A 15,427-nucleotide genomic window follows, 5' to 3' on the forward strand; every position below is an offset into this window, starting at 1 on the left:
GAATATTGTGTGCAATTCTGGTCACCACATTACCAGAAGGATATGGAGGTGTTGGAGAGGGTGCAGAAGAGGTTTACCAGGATGCTGCCTGGTCTGGAGGTTATTAGCTATGAGGAGAGGTTGGAGAAACTCAGATTGTTCTCACTAGAGCGACGGAGATTGAGGGGTGACTTGATAGAAGTTTACAAAATTATGAGTGGCATGGACAGAGTAGATAGTCAGAAGCTTTTTCCCAGGGTGGGAGAGTCAATTACTAGGGGACATAGATGTAAGGTGAGAGGAGAAAACTTTAGAGGAGATGTGTGGGGCAAGTTTTTTACGCAGAGGATAGTGAGTGTCTGGAATTCACTGCCAGAGGAGGTGGTGGAAGCAGGTGCGATAGTGGTGTTTAAGAGGCACCTTGACAAATACATGAATAGGATGGGAATAGAGGGATACGGCCTCGGAAGTGCAAAATGTTTTAGTTTGACAGGCAATATGATCGGTGCAGGCTTAGAGGGCCTGTTCCTGTGCTGTACTTCTCCTTGTTCTTTGTCCTTTGTTTTAACAAGGGATCCGTACCTTACTTGGTCAGTGTGATGTGTAATATTTCCTCCAGTGTCAGTCAGCAGTTCCATTCCTTCAGTAAATTTACTGTATTATACAGACAGAAAAATTGCTCATGTGTTTAGGTTGATGCTGGGTAGTGAGAAACATCAAAAATCATATCACAGTCTGTGGAATACGTGAGTAACAGCACAGCTTATTTTATTCGTTAAAATGCTAAATGGTGTACAAAAGTAAATTCAGGCTTTGAACTTATACTGAACCTGGAATGTATTTGATCGTAATACTGCCAAAACACATCTGAGAATAAAGATTTATGTTGCAGTGTATAGGAAACTCTTGTGTGTGATGGAAACTGTCATTTACCAATTTAAGAAGTTATAATGTTGGGAACTTGAGCAGTTTTATTATGTGCTGTTTCTTGTTACTGGTCTGGAATATGTGAAAGGGTAGATTCTATGGCAACTTTCAAAATGGAAAAGGATATATACCTGCAAAGAAATAATTTGCTGAGTTTAGGCAAAAGAGCAGGTGAGTCGGGAGTCATTGGACAGCACTTTCAAAGAGTTGACACAGGCATGGTGGACCAAATGGCCACATTTTGAGCTGAGAGATTATAGATTTGTCGGTAATTTATTATTAATTTTGTTTATTTGAAATCTCATATCAAAGCACATAACGGACAACAGGTTTTAGTAATTGAGAAGTGCACATCCGATTTATTTGTAAGTATTCCATTTCTAAATCTATACTATCAACATTATAAGAAAACTATGCCTCCCTCTGGGTTATAATCGGAACTTTACTTAATCTCATCCAAACTGATTTGAATTTCATTCCTTCTTATTCTGCTCAATATCATTTTAACATCTTAAAAATCATTCAAAAGAGAAAAACTAGAAAGCTGAAGACCAACTCCTCATTCTCTCATGATATTAGTTTCTAATTCATTAAGCTAAACTCATCTGGTTTTCCATAAATCTCGCTTTCTTGCACTTGCTATACCTGATGCTAGGCTGTCAGTCACTAACATTGTTCCCCCCATCTATTCCCTCACTGGCTGAGTACATTTCAGAAGTCTCAGGAACGGCTCCAGTGGGTGTCACTGAGCCGAGTCATTCTTGATTAAAGCAAGGCTGGGATGAGATGTCATTTATTTTCAGCTCACGTGTTATAAACCCAGCAAAGTTTAGTTCATTCTGGAAATGTCTGGGTTTCTGGGAGTAGAATATATAAGGTGTGTGTTCTGAGTGCTGCAGCAGATCAGAAGCTGAAGACTGGGAGTTCACATCAGTCGGTTTGAGAGAAGTGAGAGAAGAGGCAGAGACAATGCTGAGCTGTCGGGCTTTCCACCTTTTACATCTGTGCCAGCAGCCTGTGTACACATTGTGGCCTGTTCCACACAGGGTCAGTGAGCCACTTGAATCCAACACGTGGAAACAGGTGGAAGAAGCGAGAAAGAGCATGAACTTCATGGAACGAGTTCTTGAGGAGCTGGCAAAAGAATTTTGGGAGGAAAAACCAAGAAATCAGGACAACAGACCTGATGATAATGAAGAAGGTAAAAGACAATCAGAGGACAAGGAGGGAGATGGCTTTTCTCTGTCCCTGGATGTCCAGCGATTCTCCCCAGAAGAACTGAAGGTGAAAGTACTTGGAAGAAAAGTGCTGGTGACAGGAAAACACGAGAAAAAGAGTGATGATGGCAGCGGCTCTTCCAGCTACAAATATGAAGAGTTCAGGAGAGAATTTCAGCTGCCAGAAGATGTCGATGCTGAAGCTCTTAACTGCTGTTTGTCACAGGACGGTCGGTTAAAGGTTCAAGCCCCACGCCTGGCACTGCCAGCTGTGAATGAAAGAACCGTGCCCGTCAACATCACCTCGGATACAACAACCAGTCCCTGGCTAAATCTTGGCCAAGAGGCACAGAAACTGGAGAGCGGAAAAGCTGAGAGGAAAAGTGAGGAGGAAGTAAAAATGGACAATTAAATCTCATTTACAGTCATCTTTTGTAAGAATGGTATAAATGCAGAAATGAGTTTCTGAGACCATGAAACGAAGGCATAATGCTGAAAATGAATTGTTAATGTGTAAGTCTGGACTCTGTTGTTATCAGAATTCATGTGGATTATTTTTATATATATGTATTTGGAAAAATAAATACTTTTGAAAATAATAGTGATGATTCACCTTTTTTACCTTGTATAAAGAAACTAAAGTGACTCAGCGGAAAGACTAGGCATTTAGTTCCTATATTCTCAGTGAAGAAAAACATATTTTAATTTGGATTCACCTAAAACCCAGAGAAAAAATTCTATTTGTCAAGATCTGTCTCCAACTGGTCTGAGCCCAGTAAACAATATATCAAATTATTGCACCGACCCAGTGCACCAAATCTCTGTATGACCCTGCAGCCTCACAATGAGCAGCAACAACAGCTTGTCTTCCAACACAGACACGACACTGGGCACCACTCAATCACTGGATGGTGGAACCTGCTTCATTGGGGTTACCTCTTTGAAATTAATAATTAGGAAGGAAATGATGTTGCAAGCATAGTAAATAACTTATATAAAGTTTCGGGTAAATAATATTGCTGATCCTGTACCTTTCAACATAAGGACATAAGGGGTAAGAGCAGGCATAGGCCAATTAGCCCCTCCAGCCTCCTTCGCTATTCAGTTGGATCACAACCGATTTTATTGTAGCTTTAATTCCATTTTCCTGTCAGTCCCCCATAACTCGACCCCATTGTCGATCAAAAGTCTGTCAAACAACCTTCAATATATTCGTGACCCAGCCTCCACTGGTCACTGTGGAAGAAAATTACAAACATCATCGACCCTCTGAGAGAAGGAATTTTGTCTCATCTCCATCTTAAATGGCTTACCTCATTTTTAAACTACCCCTTGTTCTTGATTTCCCCATGAGGCGCAACATCCTCTCGGCACCTACCCTGTCAAAGAATCCTACACGTTTCAATGAGGAATCTGTATCTTACAGTATCAGTATAACGTATAATATTTCTTGCAGTGTCAGTCAGCAGTTATGTTACCTCAGTAACTTTACTGTAAACACCTCGCGTGTTTAGGTTGATGCTGGGCAGTGGGTAACATCAACAATCGTATGAGAGGCTGCAGAATACATGAGCAATGCCACAGCTTATTTATTAGTTAAAAAGTGTACAAATATAAAATCAGACTATGAACTTATACTAAACCTGGGTTTCATCCCAATGCTGCCAAAACGCACTTGGGAATGAAGATTTATGTCGCAGATCAGAGGAGACTCTTGTGTGATGGAAACAATTTAGAAAGTTGTGACATAGGGAGCTTTGCAACAACATTCATGGTAGACCCTTCATTTTTATAATACAGTAGAAAATTAAAACTTTGCTATATTTAATCTATAATGTGTTGTCAATTTTGATGTTTTCAGTGAAGAGACCAGAGGGGAGATGAGTTGTTTTCATTTGTGTTGTTTTTTGTTACTGGAATGGAAGATGTGAAAGGGTAAATTCAATGGCAACTATCAAAAAGGAAAAGGATATATACCTACACAAAGTAATAATTTGCAGAGTTTTAGTGAAAGAGCAGGGGAGTTGGGAGTAATTGGATAGCACTTCCAAAGATCTGAGGCAGGTGTGGTGGACCAAATGGCCTCATTTTGAGCTAAGAGATTCTAAATTAATTGGTAACTTATTATTAATTTTCTATATTTTCAAGTGTCATGTCAAAACATATAACAAACAACAGATTTTAGGAATTGTGAAGTACACAACAGCTTTATTTGTAACTATTCCATTTTTAAATGGTACAAAGATAGGTAGGAAACTTTTTTGTCAACATGACACAAGGAGGCGACAAAAGGTTATAGATGGGTTAGGGGAGTGGGCAAAGATCTGGCAAATGGAGTACAATGTGGGAAAAGGTGAGGTTGTCCATTTTGGCAGAATGAATAAAAAAGAGGCATATTATCTAAATGGTGAGAGATCGCAGAGCTCTGAGATGCAGAGGGATCTGGGTGTCCTAGTGCATGAATCACAAAAGGCTGCTATGGAGGTGCAGCAAGAAATTAGCAAAGCTAATACAATGTTGCGAGGGGAATTGTATTCAAAAATAGGGAGGTTAATCTCTTGTTATACAGAATATTGTTGAGATCACATCTGAAGCGGTTCAGAGAAGTTTTACCAGATTTATGCCTGGAATAGGCAGGTTGCCTTATGAGGACAGGCTAGGCTTGTACCCACTGGAGTTTCAAAGAGGAAGAGGCGACTTCATTGAAACATATAAGATCCCGAGAGGATTTGACAGGGTGGATGTGCAGAGAATGTTTCCTCTTATGGGAGAATCTAGAACTAGGGGCCATTGTTTAAAAATAAGGGGTCGTCCATTTCAGACAGAGGTGAGGAAAGTTTTTTTTCTCCCAGAAGATTATGAGACTTTGGAATTCTCTTCTTCAAAAGATAGTTGAGGCAGACTCTTTGAGTATTTTTAAATCAGAGGTAGATAGATTCTTGATAAGCAAGGGATGAAAGGTTATCAGGGGTAGGCAAGAATGTGGAGTTGAGGTTACAATTGATCAGCCATGATCTTATTGAATGACGGAGCAGGCTCGAGGGGCCGAGTGTCCTACTCCTGCTCCTAATTCATATGTTCATATGCAGATATATATTACCATTATTATAAGGGAAATAATGCTCCTCAATTAAACACAATCAGAACTTCATTTGGCCTAAACTAAACTGATTTGAATTTCACTCCTTCGCACTCTGCTGAATATCATTTTAACAATGTACAAAGCTAGAAAGCCAAAGACCTAGTCCTCATTCTCATAATATCAGTTCAAATTTCATTCAGTTAAACGCTTCTTGTTCTCAAAAGTTCTCACGTTTCTGCAGTTGCTCTGCCTTCTGTGAGGCTGTCAGTCACTAACATTGCTCCTCCCATCTATTCTCTCACTGGCTGAATACATTCCAGAAGTCTCTGGAACGGCTCCAGTGGGTGTCACTGAGCTGAGTCATTCTTGATTAAAGCAAGGCTGGGATGAGACGTCATTTGTTTTCAGCTCATGTGTCATAAACCCAGCAAAGTTTAGTTCATTCTGGAAATGTCTGGGTTTCTGGGAGTAGAATATATAAGGCGTGTGTTCTGAGTGCTGCAGCAGATCAGAGACTGAAGACTGGGAGTTCACATCAGTCGGTTTAAGAGAAGTGAAAGAAGAGGCAGAGACAATGCTGAGCTGTCGGTCTTTCCACCCTTCACGTCTGTGCCAGCAGCCTGTGTACACATTGTGGCCTGTTCCACACAGGGTCTGTGAGCCGCTTGAATGCAACACGTGGAAACAGATGGAAGAATCGAGAAAGAGCATGAACTTCATGGAGCGAGTTCTTGAGGAGCTGGCAAAAGAATTTTGGGAGGAAAAACCAAGAAATCAGGACAACAGACCTGGTGATAATGAAGAAGGTAAAAGACTATCAGAGGACAAGGAGGGCGATGGCTTTTCTCTGTCCCTGGATGTCCAGCGATTCTCCCCAGAAGAACTGAATGTGAAAGTACTTGGAAGAAAAGTGCTGGTGACAGGAAAACACGAGAAGAAAAGTGATGATGGCAGCGGCTCTTCCAGCTACAAATATGAAGAGTTCAGGAGAGAATTTCAGCTGCCAGAAGATGTCGATGCTGAAGCTCTTAACTGCTGTTTGTCACAGGACGGTCGGTTAAAGGTTCAAGCCCCACGCCTGGCACTGCCAGCTGTGAATGAACGAATTGTGCCCATCAACATCACCTCGGATACAACAACCAGTCCCCGGCTAAATCCTGGCCAAGAGGCACAGAAACTGAAGAGTGTGAATGATGCAAAGAAAATTGAGGAGGAAGTAAAAATGGACAATTAAAACTCATTTACCATTAAATAAGATGTACGGATTCTTTATGTGCAGAAATGAATTTCTGAGACATTGATATGAAGGCATAATCTGAAAGTGAATTTTTAAATTGTAAGTCTGAACTGTGTTATCAGCATTCATGTGGATTATTTTTATATATAGATATGTATCTGGAAAAATAAATACTTTTGAAAATAATAGTGGTGATTCAGCTTTTTTACTTCACAAAAAGAAACTAATACAACACAACTGAAAAGCTAGACACTTAGTACCTGCATTCTTAGTGAAGAAAAACACATTTTAGTTTGGAATCACAAAAATCCCGAGAAAGAATTCTATTTGTCAAGATCTGTGTACAACTGAACTCAGTCCAGCAAACAATATATCAAACTATTGCACAGACCCAGTGCACCAACATCTCTGTATGACCCTGCAGCCTCACAATGAGCAGCAACAACAGTCTGTCTTCTAACACAGACACCAGACTGGGCACCAGTCATTTACTGGATGGTGGAATCCTCTTTCACTGGGGTTACCTGTTCGATATAAATGACTGGGAGGAAAAGCAAAGTTACTTGCATTGTAAGCAAATTTTATAAAGTTTCTGTGAAATAATAAGACTGATCCTGTACTATTGAACATAAGAACATCTGGAACAGGAGCATGCGCAGGCCATTTGGCCCCTCGAGCCTCCTTCACCGTTCAATTACATTGTGGTTTACCTACTTCTGGCTGTAATTCTACATTCCTTTCTGCCCCACATAACCCTTGACTCTATTGTCAATCAAAAATCTGTCTAACAGCCTTGAATGAACTCAAAGACCCGGCTCTACTGCTCACTGTGAAAGAGAGTCCCAATCGCAAATGTCCCTCTGAGAGAAGAAATTTCTCTGCATCTCCATCTTAACTGGAAGAACTCTTATTTTTAAAATGCCCCTAATTCTTGACTTCCTGATGAGGGGGAACATCCTCTATCCTGTCTATCCATCTATCCTGTCAATAAGCAAAGTGTCTTACACAGGCGGATGTTTGAGGGCAAATCAACAACTGACATGTGGGGGGGCTTTCAAACATCAGTTGATAAGAATTCAGGACTGGCATGTTCCTACTGGGATGAAGGATAAGCATGGCAAGTTTCAGGAACCTTGGATAACGAAAGATATTGTCAAGTTAGTCAAAAAGAAAAGGGAAGCATTCGTAAGGTCAAGAAGGCTCGGAACAGATGAAGCCCATGGAGAATACAAAGAAAGTAGAAAGAAACTTAAGCAAGGAGTCAGGAGGGCTAAAAGGGGTCTTGAAAAGTCATTGGCAACCAGGATTTATGAAAATCCCAAGGTCTTTTATACATATGTAAAAAGCAAGAGGGTAGCCAGGGAAAGGGTAGGCCCACTCAGGGACAGAGGTGGGAATCTGTGTGTGGAGCCAGAAGAAATGGGAGAGATACTAAATGAATACTTCTCATCAGTATTCACCAAAGAGAAGGACTTAGCGGTCAATTTGTTTAGGGTAGAGTGTGTAAATAGCCTGGATTATGTTGAGATCAAAAAAGAGGAGGTGTTAGGCGTCTTGAAGAATATTAAAGTGGATAAGTCCCCAGGGCCAGATGGGATCTACCCCAGAGTACTGAGGGAGGCAAGGGAGGAGATTGCTGGGGCCTTGACAGAAATCTTTGTATCCTCACTTGCTATGGGTGAGATCTCAGAGGATTGGAGAATGGCCAATGTTGTTCCATTGTTTAAGAAGGGTAGCAGGGATAATCCAGGAAATTACAGGCCGGTGAGACTTACGTCAGTGGTAGGGAATTATTGAAGAAGATTCTTCATGACAGGATTTACTACCATTTGGAAGCAAATGGGTGTATTAGTAAGAGGCAGCATGGTTTTGTGAAGGGGAGGTCATGTCTCACTAACTTGATCGAGTTTTTCGAGGAAGTGACAAAGATGATCGATGATGGAAGGGCAGTGGATGTTATCTACATGGATTTTAATAAGGCCTTTGACAAGGTCTTTCATGGCAGACTGGTACAGAAGGTAAAGTCGCACGGGATCAGAGGTGAGCTGGCAAGATGGATACAGAATTAGCTTGGTCATAGAAGACAGAGGGCAGCAGTGGAGGGTGCTTTTCTGAATGGAGAGCTGTGACAAGTGGTGTTCCACAGGGATCAGTGCTAGGACCTTTGCTGTTTGTAGTATACATAAATGATTTGGAGGAAAATGTAACTGGGCTAATTAGTGAGTTTGCAGACGACACTAAGGTTGGAGGAGTTGCAGATAGTGAAGAGGATTGTCAAAGGATACAATGGGATTTAGATCGGTTGGAGACTTGGGCGGAGAAATGGCAGATGGAGTTCAATCCGGACAAATGCGAGGTAATATATTTTGGAAGGTCTAATACAGGAAGGAATTATACAGTAAATGGCAGAACCCTTAAGTGCATTGTTGGGCAGAGGGATCTGGGTGTACAGGTCCACAGGTCACTGAAAGTGGCAACGCAGGTGGATAAGGTAGTCAGTAAGGCATATGGCATGCTTGCCTTCATCGACAGGAGTATTGCGTATAAAAGCTGGGAAGTCATGCTGCAGCTGTACAGAACCTTGGTTAGGCCACACTTGGAATATTGTGTGCAATTCTGGTCACCACATTACCAGAAGGATATGGAGGTGTTGGAGAGGGTGCAGAAGAGGTTTACCAGGATGCTGCCTGGTCTGGAGGTTATTAGCTATGAGGAGAGGTTGGAGAAACTCAGATTTTTCTCACTAGAGCGACGGAGATTGAGGGGTGACTTGATAGAAGTTTACAAAATTATGAGTGGCATGGACAGAGTAGATAGTCAAGCTTTTTCCCAGGGTGGGAGAGTCAATTACTAGGGGACATAGATGTAAGGTGAGAGGAGAAAACTTTAGAGGAGATGTGTGGGGCAAGTTTTTTACGCAGAGGATAGTGAGTGTCTGGAATTCACTGCCAGAGGAGGTGGTGGAAGCAGGTGCGATAGTGGTGTTTAAGAGGCACCTTGACAAATACATGAATAGGATGGGAATAGAGGGATACGGCCTCGGAAGTGCAAAATGTTTTAGTTTGACAGGCAATATGATCGGTGCAGGCTTAGAGGGCCTGTTCCTGTGCTGTACTTTTCTTTGTTCTTTGTCCTTTGTTTTAATAAGGGATCCGTACCTTACTGGATCAGTGTGATGTGTAATATTTCTTCCAGTGTCAGTCAGCAGTTACATCCCTTCAGTAAATTTACTGTATTATACAGACAGAAAAACTGCTCATGTGTTTAGGTTGATGCTGGGCAATGGGAAACATCAAAAATCATATCACAGGTTGTGGAATACGTGAGTAACAGCACAGCTTATTTTATTCGTTAAAATGCTAAATGGTGTACAAAAGTAAATTCAGGCTTTGAACTTATACTGAACTTGGAATCTATTTGATCGTAATACTGCCGAAACACACCTGAGAATAAAGATTTATGTTGCAGTTTATAGGAAACTCTTGTGTGTGATGGAAACTGTCATTTACCAATTTAGGAAGTTATGACATTGGGAACTTGAGCAGTTTTAATATGTGCTGTTTCTTGTTACTGGTCTGGAATATGTGAAAGGGTAGATTCTATGGCAACTTTCAAAATGGAAAAGGATATATACCTGCAAAGAAATAATTTGCTGAGTTTAGGCAAAAGAGCAGGTGAGTGGGGAGTCATTGGACAGCACTTTCAAAGAGCTGACTCAAGCATGGTGGACCAAATGGCCACATTTTGAGCTGAGAGATTATAGATTTGTCGGTAATTTATTATTAATTTTGTTTATTTGTAAATCTCATATCATAACACTTAACGGACAACAGGTTTTAGTTTTAGTAATTGAGAAGTGCACATCCGATTTATTTGTAAGTATTCCATTTCTAAATCTATACTATCAACATTATAAGAAAACTATGCCTCCCTCTGGGTTATAATCGGAACTTCACTTAATCTCATCCAAACTGATTTGAATTTCATTCCTTCTTATTCTGCTCAATATCGCTTTAGTATCTTAAAAATCATTCAAAAGAGAAAAACTAGAAAGCTGAAGACCAACTCCTCATTCTCTCATGATATTAGTTTCTAATTCATTAAGCTAAACTCATCTGGTTTTCCATAAATCTCACTTTCTTGCACTTGCTATACCTGATGCTAGGCTGTCAGTCACTAACATTGCTCCCCCCATCGATTCCCTCACTGGCTGAGTACATTTCAGAAGTCTCTGGAACGGCTCCAGTGGGTGTCACTGAGCCGAGTCATTCTTGTTTAAAGCAAGGCTGGGATGAGACGTCATTTATTTTCAGCTCACGTGTTATAAACCCAGCAAAGTTTAATTCATTCTGGAAATGTCTGGGTAGAATATACAAGGCGTGTGTTCTGAGTGCTGTAGCAGATCAGAGACTGAAGATTGGGAGATCACATCAGTCGGTTTGAGAGAAGTGAAAGAAGAGGCAGAGACAATGCTGAGCTGTCGGGCTTTCCACACTTCACGTCTGTGCCAGCAGCCTGTGTACACATTGTGGCCTGTTCCACACAGGGTCTGTGAGCCGCTTGAATGCAACACGTGGAAACAGGTGGAAGAAGCGAGAAAGAGCATGAACTTCATGGAGCGAGTTCTTGAGGAGCTGGCAAAAGAATTTTGGGAGGAAAAACCAAGAAATCAGGACAACAAATCTGATGATAATGAAAAAGGTAAAAGACTATCAGAGGACAAGGAGGGAGATGGCTTTTCTCTGTCCCTGGATGTGCAGCAATTCTCCCCAGAAGAACTGAATGTGAAAGTACTTGGAAGAAAAGTGCTGGTGACAGGAAAACACGAGAAGAAAAGTGATGATGACAGCGGCTCTTCCAGCTACAAATATGAAGAGTTCAGGAGAGAATTTCAGCTGCCAGAAGATGTCGATGCTGAAGCTCTTAACTGCTGTTTGTCACAGGACGGTCGGTTAAAGGTTCAAGCCCCACGCTTGACACTGCCAGCTGTGAATGAAAGAACCGTGCCCGTCAACATCACCTCGGATACAACAACCAGTCCCCGGCTAAATCCTGGCCAAGAGGCACAGAAACTGGAGATTGTGAACGATTAGGAGCAGAAGGAAGAGGAGGATTGAAAAACAGAGAATTAAAACTTATTTGCAATGATCTTCTGTAAAATGTGAAAATATTTATATGCAGAAATGAGATTCTGAGACCATGATATGAAGGCATAACACTGAAAATTCATTTGTATAGTGTTGTTAACAGCATTCATGTGGATTATTTATATATGTGTTTTAAAACAATAAATTTTGGAGCAATTTTAAAACAGTTTTAGAAAAGTAATGATGACAATTTCATTTATTAATTTCAAAAAACTAATATTATAAAAATCACAAACTCGACACATACTTCCCTTCACTTTCACTAAATGCACTATTTTAATTTGGATGAACCTAAAACACAGAGAAAGAATTCTATATGTCAAGGTCTGCCTGCAGCTGAATTGAGTCCAGTAAGATAAATGTAAAACTATTGCACAGAACTCTGTGGAGCAATAGGCAAGGACATCTCTGTACCCAGAGGTATTCCTTCATTCCCTGCAGCCTCACAAAGACTGGTAATAACAGCTTGTCTTCCAACACAGACACCAGACTGGACACCACTCATTTACTGTTGGTGGAAACCTCTTTCATTGGGGTTACTGGCAGGCAAAGCAAAGTTACTTTAATCTTAAACAATTTTTATGAAGTTTCAGTTAAATAACCTTACTAATCCTAAACTCTTGAGGTCTGTATCTTACAGTATCTGTATTATTTCTCTCAATGTCAGCCGTTCTCATTTTTCAGTCAATTTACTGCATTACAGTGACTGACAAACAGCTCTGACAAAACATTCTTGACCTCATCCTCACCAACTTGCCTGCTGTAGATGCATCTGTCCATGACAGGAAGTAGAGAGAGCTTTAAAGGAAACAAGGTGGGGTGAGGGATCAAGCTTTGGGTAGAGGTAGCAATTCAAGGTATAGATTCAAATCAGGAGACCACAATAGCAATATGGGAAATGAGGGTCACAGAATAGCAGGAAGGGACAGAAAGATAAAACGTAAGAACGCACCAATAGTGAAGACCAGATGTTCCAAAGGTAACAAAAAGACAAAACTAAACGCTCTGTATCTGAAGGCATGTAGCATTCATAACAAGGTAAACGAATTGATAGCGCACATTGAAGTAAATAAATATTACAGAGTCATGGCTGCAGTATGACAAGGATTGGGTCCTGAATATTAAGGGGTATATGACATTCAAGAAGAATAGGAAGCTAGGTAAAGGTGGAGGGGTAGCACTGTTAATCAAGGATGGCACTGGTGCACTAATTAGAGATGACCTTGTTTCAGGAGATGAGGACGTAGAATCAATTTGGGTGCAGATGCAGGATAGGAAGAATCACTAGTGGGAGTGGTCTACAGACCCACTAACAGTAACCACGTTGTAAGATGAAGTATACAAGAAGAAATATTGGGTGCATGTGATAAGGGGACAGTAATAATCATAGGTGATTTTAATCTACATTTAAAACTGGAAAAAGCAGATTGGCAGTAGTAGCCCGGATTAGGAGTTCAAGGAACACTTTCAAGATAGTTTCTTAGAGCAGCACGTTCTGGAACCAACCAGAGAGCAGGTTATATTAGACATGATATTGTGTAATGTGATAGGGTTAATTAATGACCTCAGAGTGAAGGCACCCTTAGGTAGCAGCGACCACAATATGATTGAATTTTACATCCAATTTGAAAGGGAGAAGAGTGGGTCTAAGACTAGTATTTTAAACTTAAATGAGGGCAACTAAGTGGGCATGAAAGCTAAGCTAGCTGAAGTGAATTGAGATAGCAGGCTAAGGAATAAAGCAGTAGAGAAGCAGTGGCAGACATTTATGGGGATGTTTCAGAATACTCAGAATAAGTATGTTTCTATTCTCAAGAAAAATTCTAAGGAGAGAACCCACCATCCGTGGTTAACTAAAGAAGTTAAGGAAAGCATCAAACTTAGATTAAAAAATCATATAACCGTGCAAAGATGAGTGGCAGGTCAGACGATTGGTCAGAATATAACTAAAAGGTTAATCAGGAGAAAAAATTGGAGTATGAAAGAAAGTTAGCTAGCAATGTAAAATTGGATAGCAATAGTTTCTATAGGTATTTTAAAAGGAAAAGAGTAAGTAAATTGAGTTTTGGTCCTCTACAGAGTGACAATGTGGAGTTAATAATGTTAGAATCATATCTCTCAAGACTGAAGTTTTTCTATTATAAAATGGAAGGATTTGGCATGATCTGGACATGAAAATATTAACCTGGGATATTTGTTAAAAAGGTCATAAGTTCACCTTGGGACTGTATTCAAGCAGGCCTCTTCCAAGAAGTCACCTGACCTGTATGCTCCTTGAGAAGGAGTTGTTTGTGTTGAACTGCAAAGAACTTTAATTAATGAAAAGCTGGGAGACAAAAAGGCAATTAAATGACAGTGGTAAAAATTTTAAGTTGTAAACCTGTTTGTTTTGAAGGCAGTTTTGTTTGACAATAAGCTGAGGAAAGAAGGCTACCTTGACTGGCTCCCTCTCTCTCTACCTTGCCTAAAATTGTGTGTGGCTATCAACCTGTAGCCAGGGAACCCTCATCTGAGTGTAACCAGTCTGCGTTTGGGCCTGCGAAGCTGACACCACTGGTGAGAATGTCCAGGCACCCGCTGGGGTCAGTGGCCCATCTTCACATGAGATAACTCCAGGTCAACAGCGTTGAAAGCCTACGGACTTTATCCTTTATTTTATAACGCCCATCCTCCAAAGTCCATCTCTGTAGAGAGACTCTATTTGTTTGTCCTTTGGGTGTGTGTGTGTGTGTGTGTGTGTGAGTGTGTGTGTGTGTGTGTGTGTGTGTGTGTGTGCTGGGGGAATTCTTTAGGAACAGATAGATAGTTAGACTTCCCGATTACAGTTGTGTGTTAACCAGTATTTGCAACTTGTTAAGAGAAGTTTTGTTTTATAATAAATTAATCATTCTGAGTTTTTGAAAGAAGCCTGGTCAGAGTTTCTTTTCTTCTGGGTACTAGAGGTATAGGTACACAATTGGTCATTTTGGTGAGAAAATTAAACATTTAAATTAATGGAGCAGCTTGCAGAGTACTGGGGCTTAATAATTCATGCACTTTTCCCATCCTGGTCGTAACAGTGATAGATGATAAAGAAATGGCGGATGAAATGAACAAATATTTTGCTTCTGTCTTCACTATAGAGTACAAAAGGCATTCCAGTAATAGCTGTAAATCAAGGGGTGGAAGGGAGAGGGGAACTTGGTGAAATTACAATCACTAGGGAAGTAGTACTGAGCAAACTGATGGAGCTCACGAGTCTCCGGGTCCTGATGGAGTTCATCCTAGGGTCTTAAAAGACATGGCTAATGAGGTAGTAGATGCGTTAGTGTTAATTTTCCAAAATTCGCTAGATTCTGGAAAGGTTCCATCAGACTGGAAAGTAGCAAATGTAACCCCTCTGTTCAAGAAGGAGGGAGGCAGAAAATAAGAAATTATAGGCCAGTTAGCTTGATTTCTGTTGTAGGGAAGGTGTTAGAATCGATCATTAAGAAGGTTATAGCTGGGCACTTAGGGTAACTCGAGGAAATTGGGAAGAGTCAGCATGATTTTGTGAAAGGGAAATCATGCTTAACCAATTTATTGGAGTTCTTTGAAGGTGTAACATGCACTTTGGATAAAGGGGAGCCTGTAGACATGCTGCACTTGGATTTCCAGAAGGCATTTGATAAGGTGCCACATCAAAGGTTATTGCGGAAAATAAAAGCTCCTGGTGTAAGGAGTAACATATTAGCATGGAAAGAAGATTGGCTGGCTAACAGAAAATAGAGAGTATGCATAATTGGGTCTTTGTCTGATTGGCAGGATGTGACAAGTGGAGTCCCGCAAGGGTCTGTGCTGGGGCCTCAACTTTTTATAA

General features: G+C 40.7%; 3 protein-coding genes across 3 annotated transcripts; all 3 read left to right on the top strand.

Moving 5' to 3' along the window:
* The first annotated feature begins 1,370 nt into the window (after positions 1–1,370).
* LOC121269164 (heat shock protein beta-11-like) lies at positions 1,371–2,666 on the top strand. The gene has a single exon (XM_041173681.1). It carries the CDS (start codon positions 1,876–1,878, stop codon positions 2,533–2,535), a length of 660 nt encoding a protein of 219 aa, XP_041029615.1. The 5' UTR covers positions 1,371–1,875; the 3' UTR covers positions 2,536–2,666.
* Positions 2,667–5,570: 2,904 nt separating this feature from the next.
* On the top strand, positions 5,571–6,628 carry LOC121269083 (heat shock protein beta-11-like). Its single transcript, XM_041173531.1, has one exon. The coding sequence runs from the start codon at positions 5,780–5,782 to the stop codon at positions 6,437–6,439; it is 660 nt and encodes a 219-aa protein (XP_041029465.1). The 5' UTR covers positions 5,571–5,779; the 3' UTR covers positions 6,440–6,628.
* A 3,832-nt stretch (positions 6,629–10,460) lies between these two features.
* LOC121269197 (heat shock protein 30C-like) lies at positions 10,461–11,646 on the top strand. The gene has a single exon (XM_041173732.1). It carries the CDS (start codon positions 10,912–10,914, stop codon positions 11,533–11,535), a length of 624 nt encoding a protein of 207 aa, XP_041029666.1. The 5' UTR covers positions 10,461–10,911; the 3' UTR covers positions 11,536–11,646.
* Positions 11,647–15,427: the final 3,781 nt, after the last annotated feature.

This window comes from Carcharodon carcharias, chromosome 23, assembly GCF_017639515.1.
Source record: "Carcharodon carcharias isolate sCarCar2 chromosome 23, sCarCar2.pri, whole genome shotgun sequence".
NCBI lineage: Eukaryota > Metazoa > Chordata > Chondrichthyes > Lamniformes > Lamnidae > Carcharodon > Carcharodon carcharias.

Excerpts from the sequence above, each read along its gene's own strand:
- LOC121269164 (XM_041173681.1), top strand. The coding sequence starts at position 1,876 with ATGCTGAGCTGTCGGGCTTTCCACCTTTTACATCTGTGCCAGCAGCCT.
- LOC121269083 (XM_041173531.1), top strand. The coding sequence starts at position 5,780 with ATGCTGAGCTGTCGGTCTTTCCACCCTTCACGTCTGTGCCAGCAGCCT.
- LOC121269197 (XM_041173732.1), top strand. The coding sequence starts at position 10,912 with ATGCTGAGCTGTCGGGCTTTCCACACTTCACGTCTGTGCCAGCAGCCT.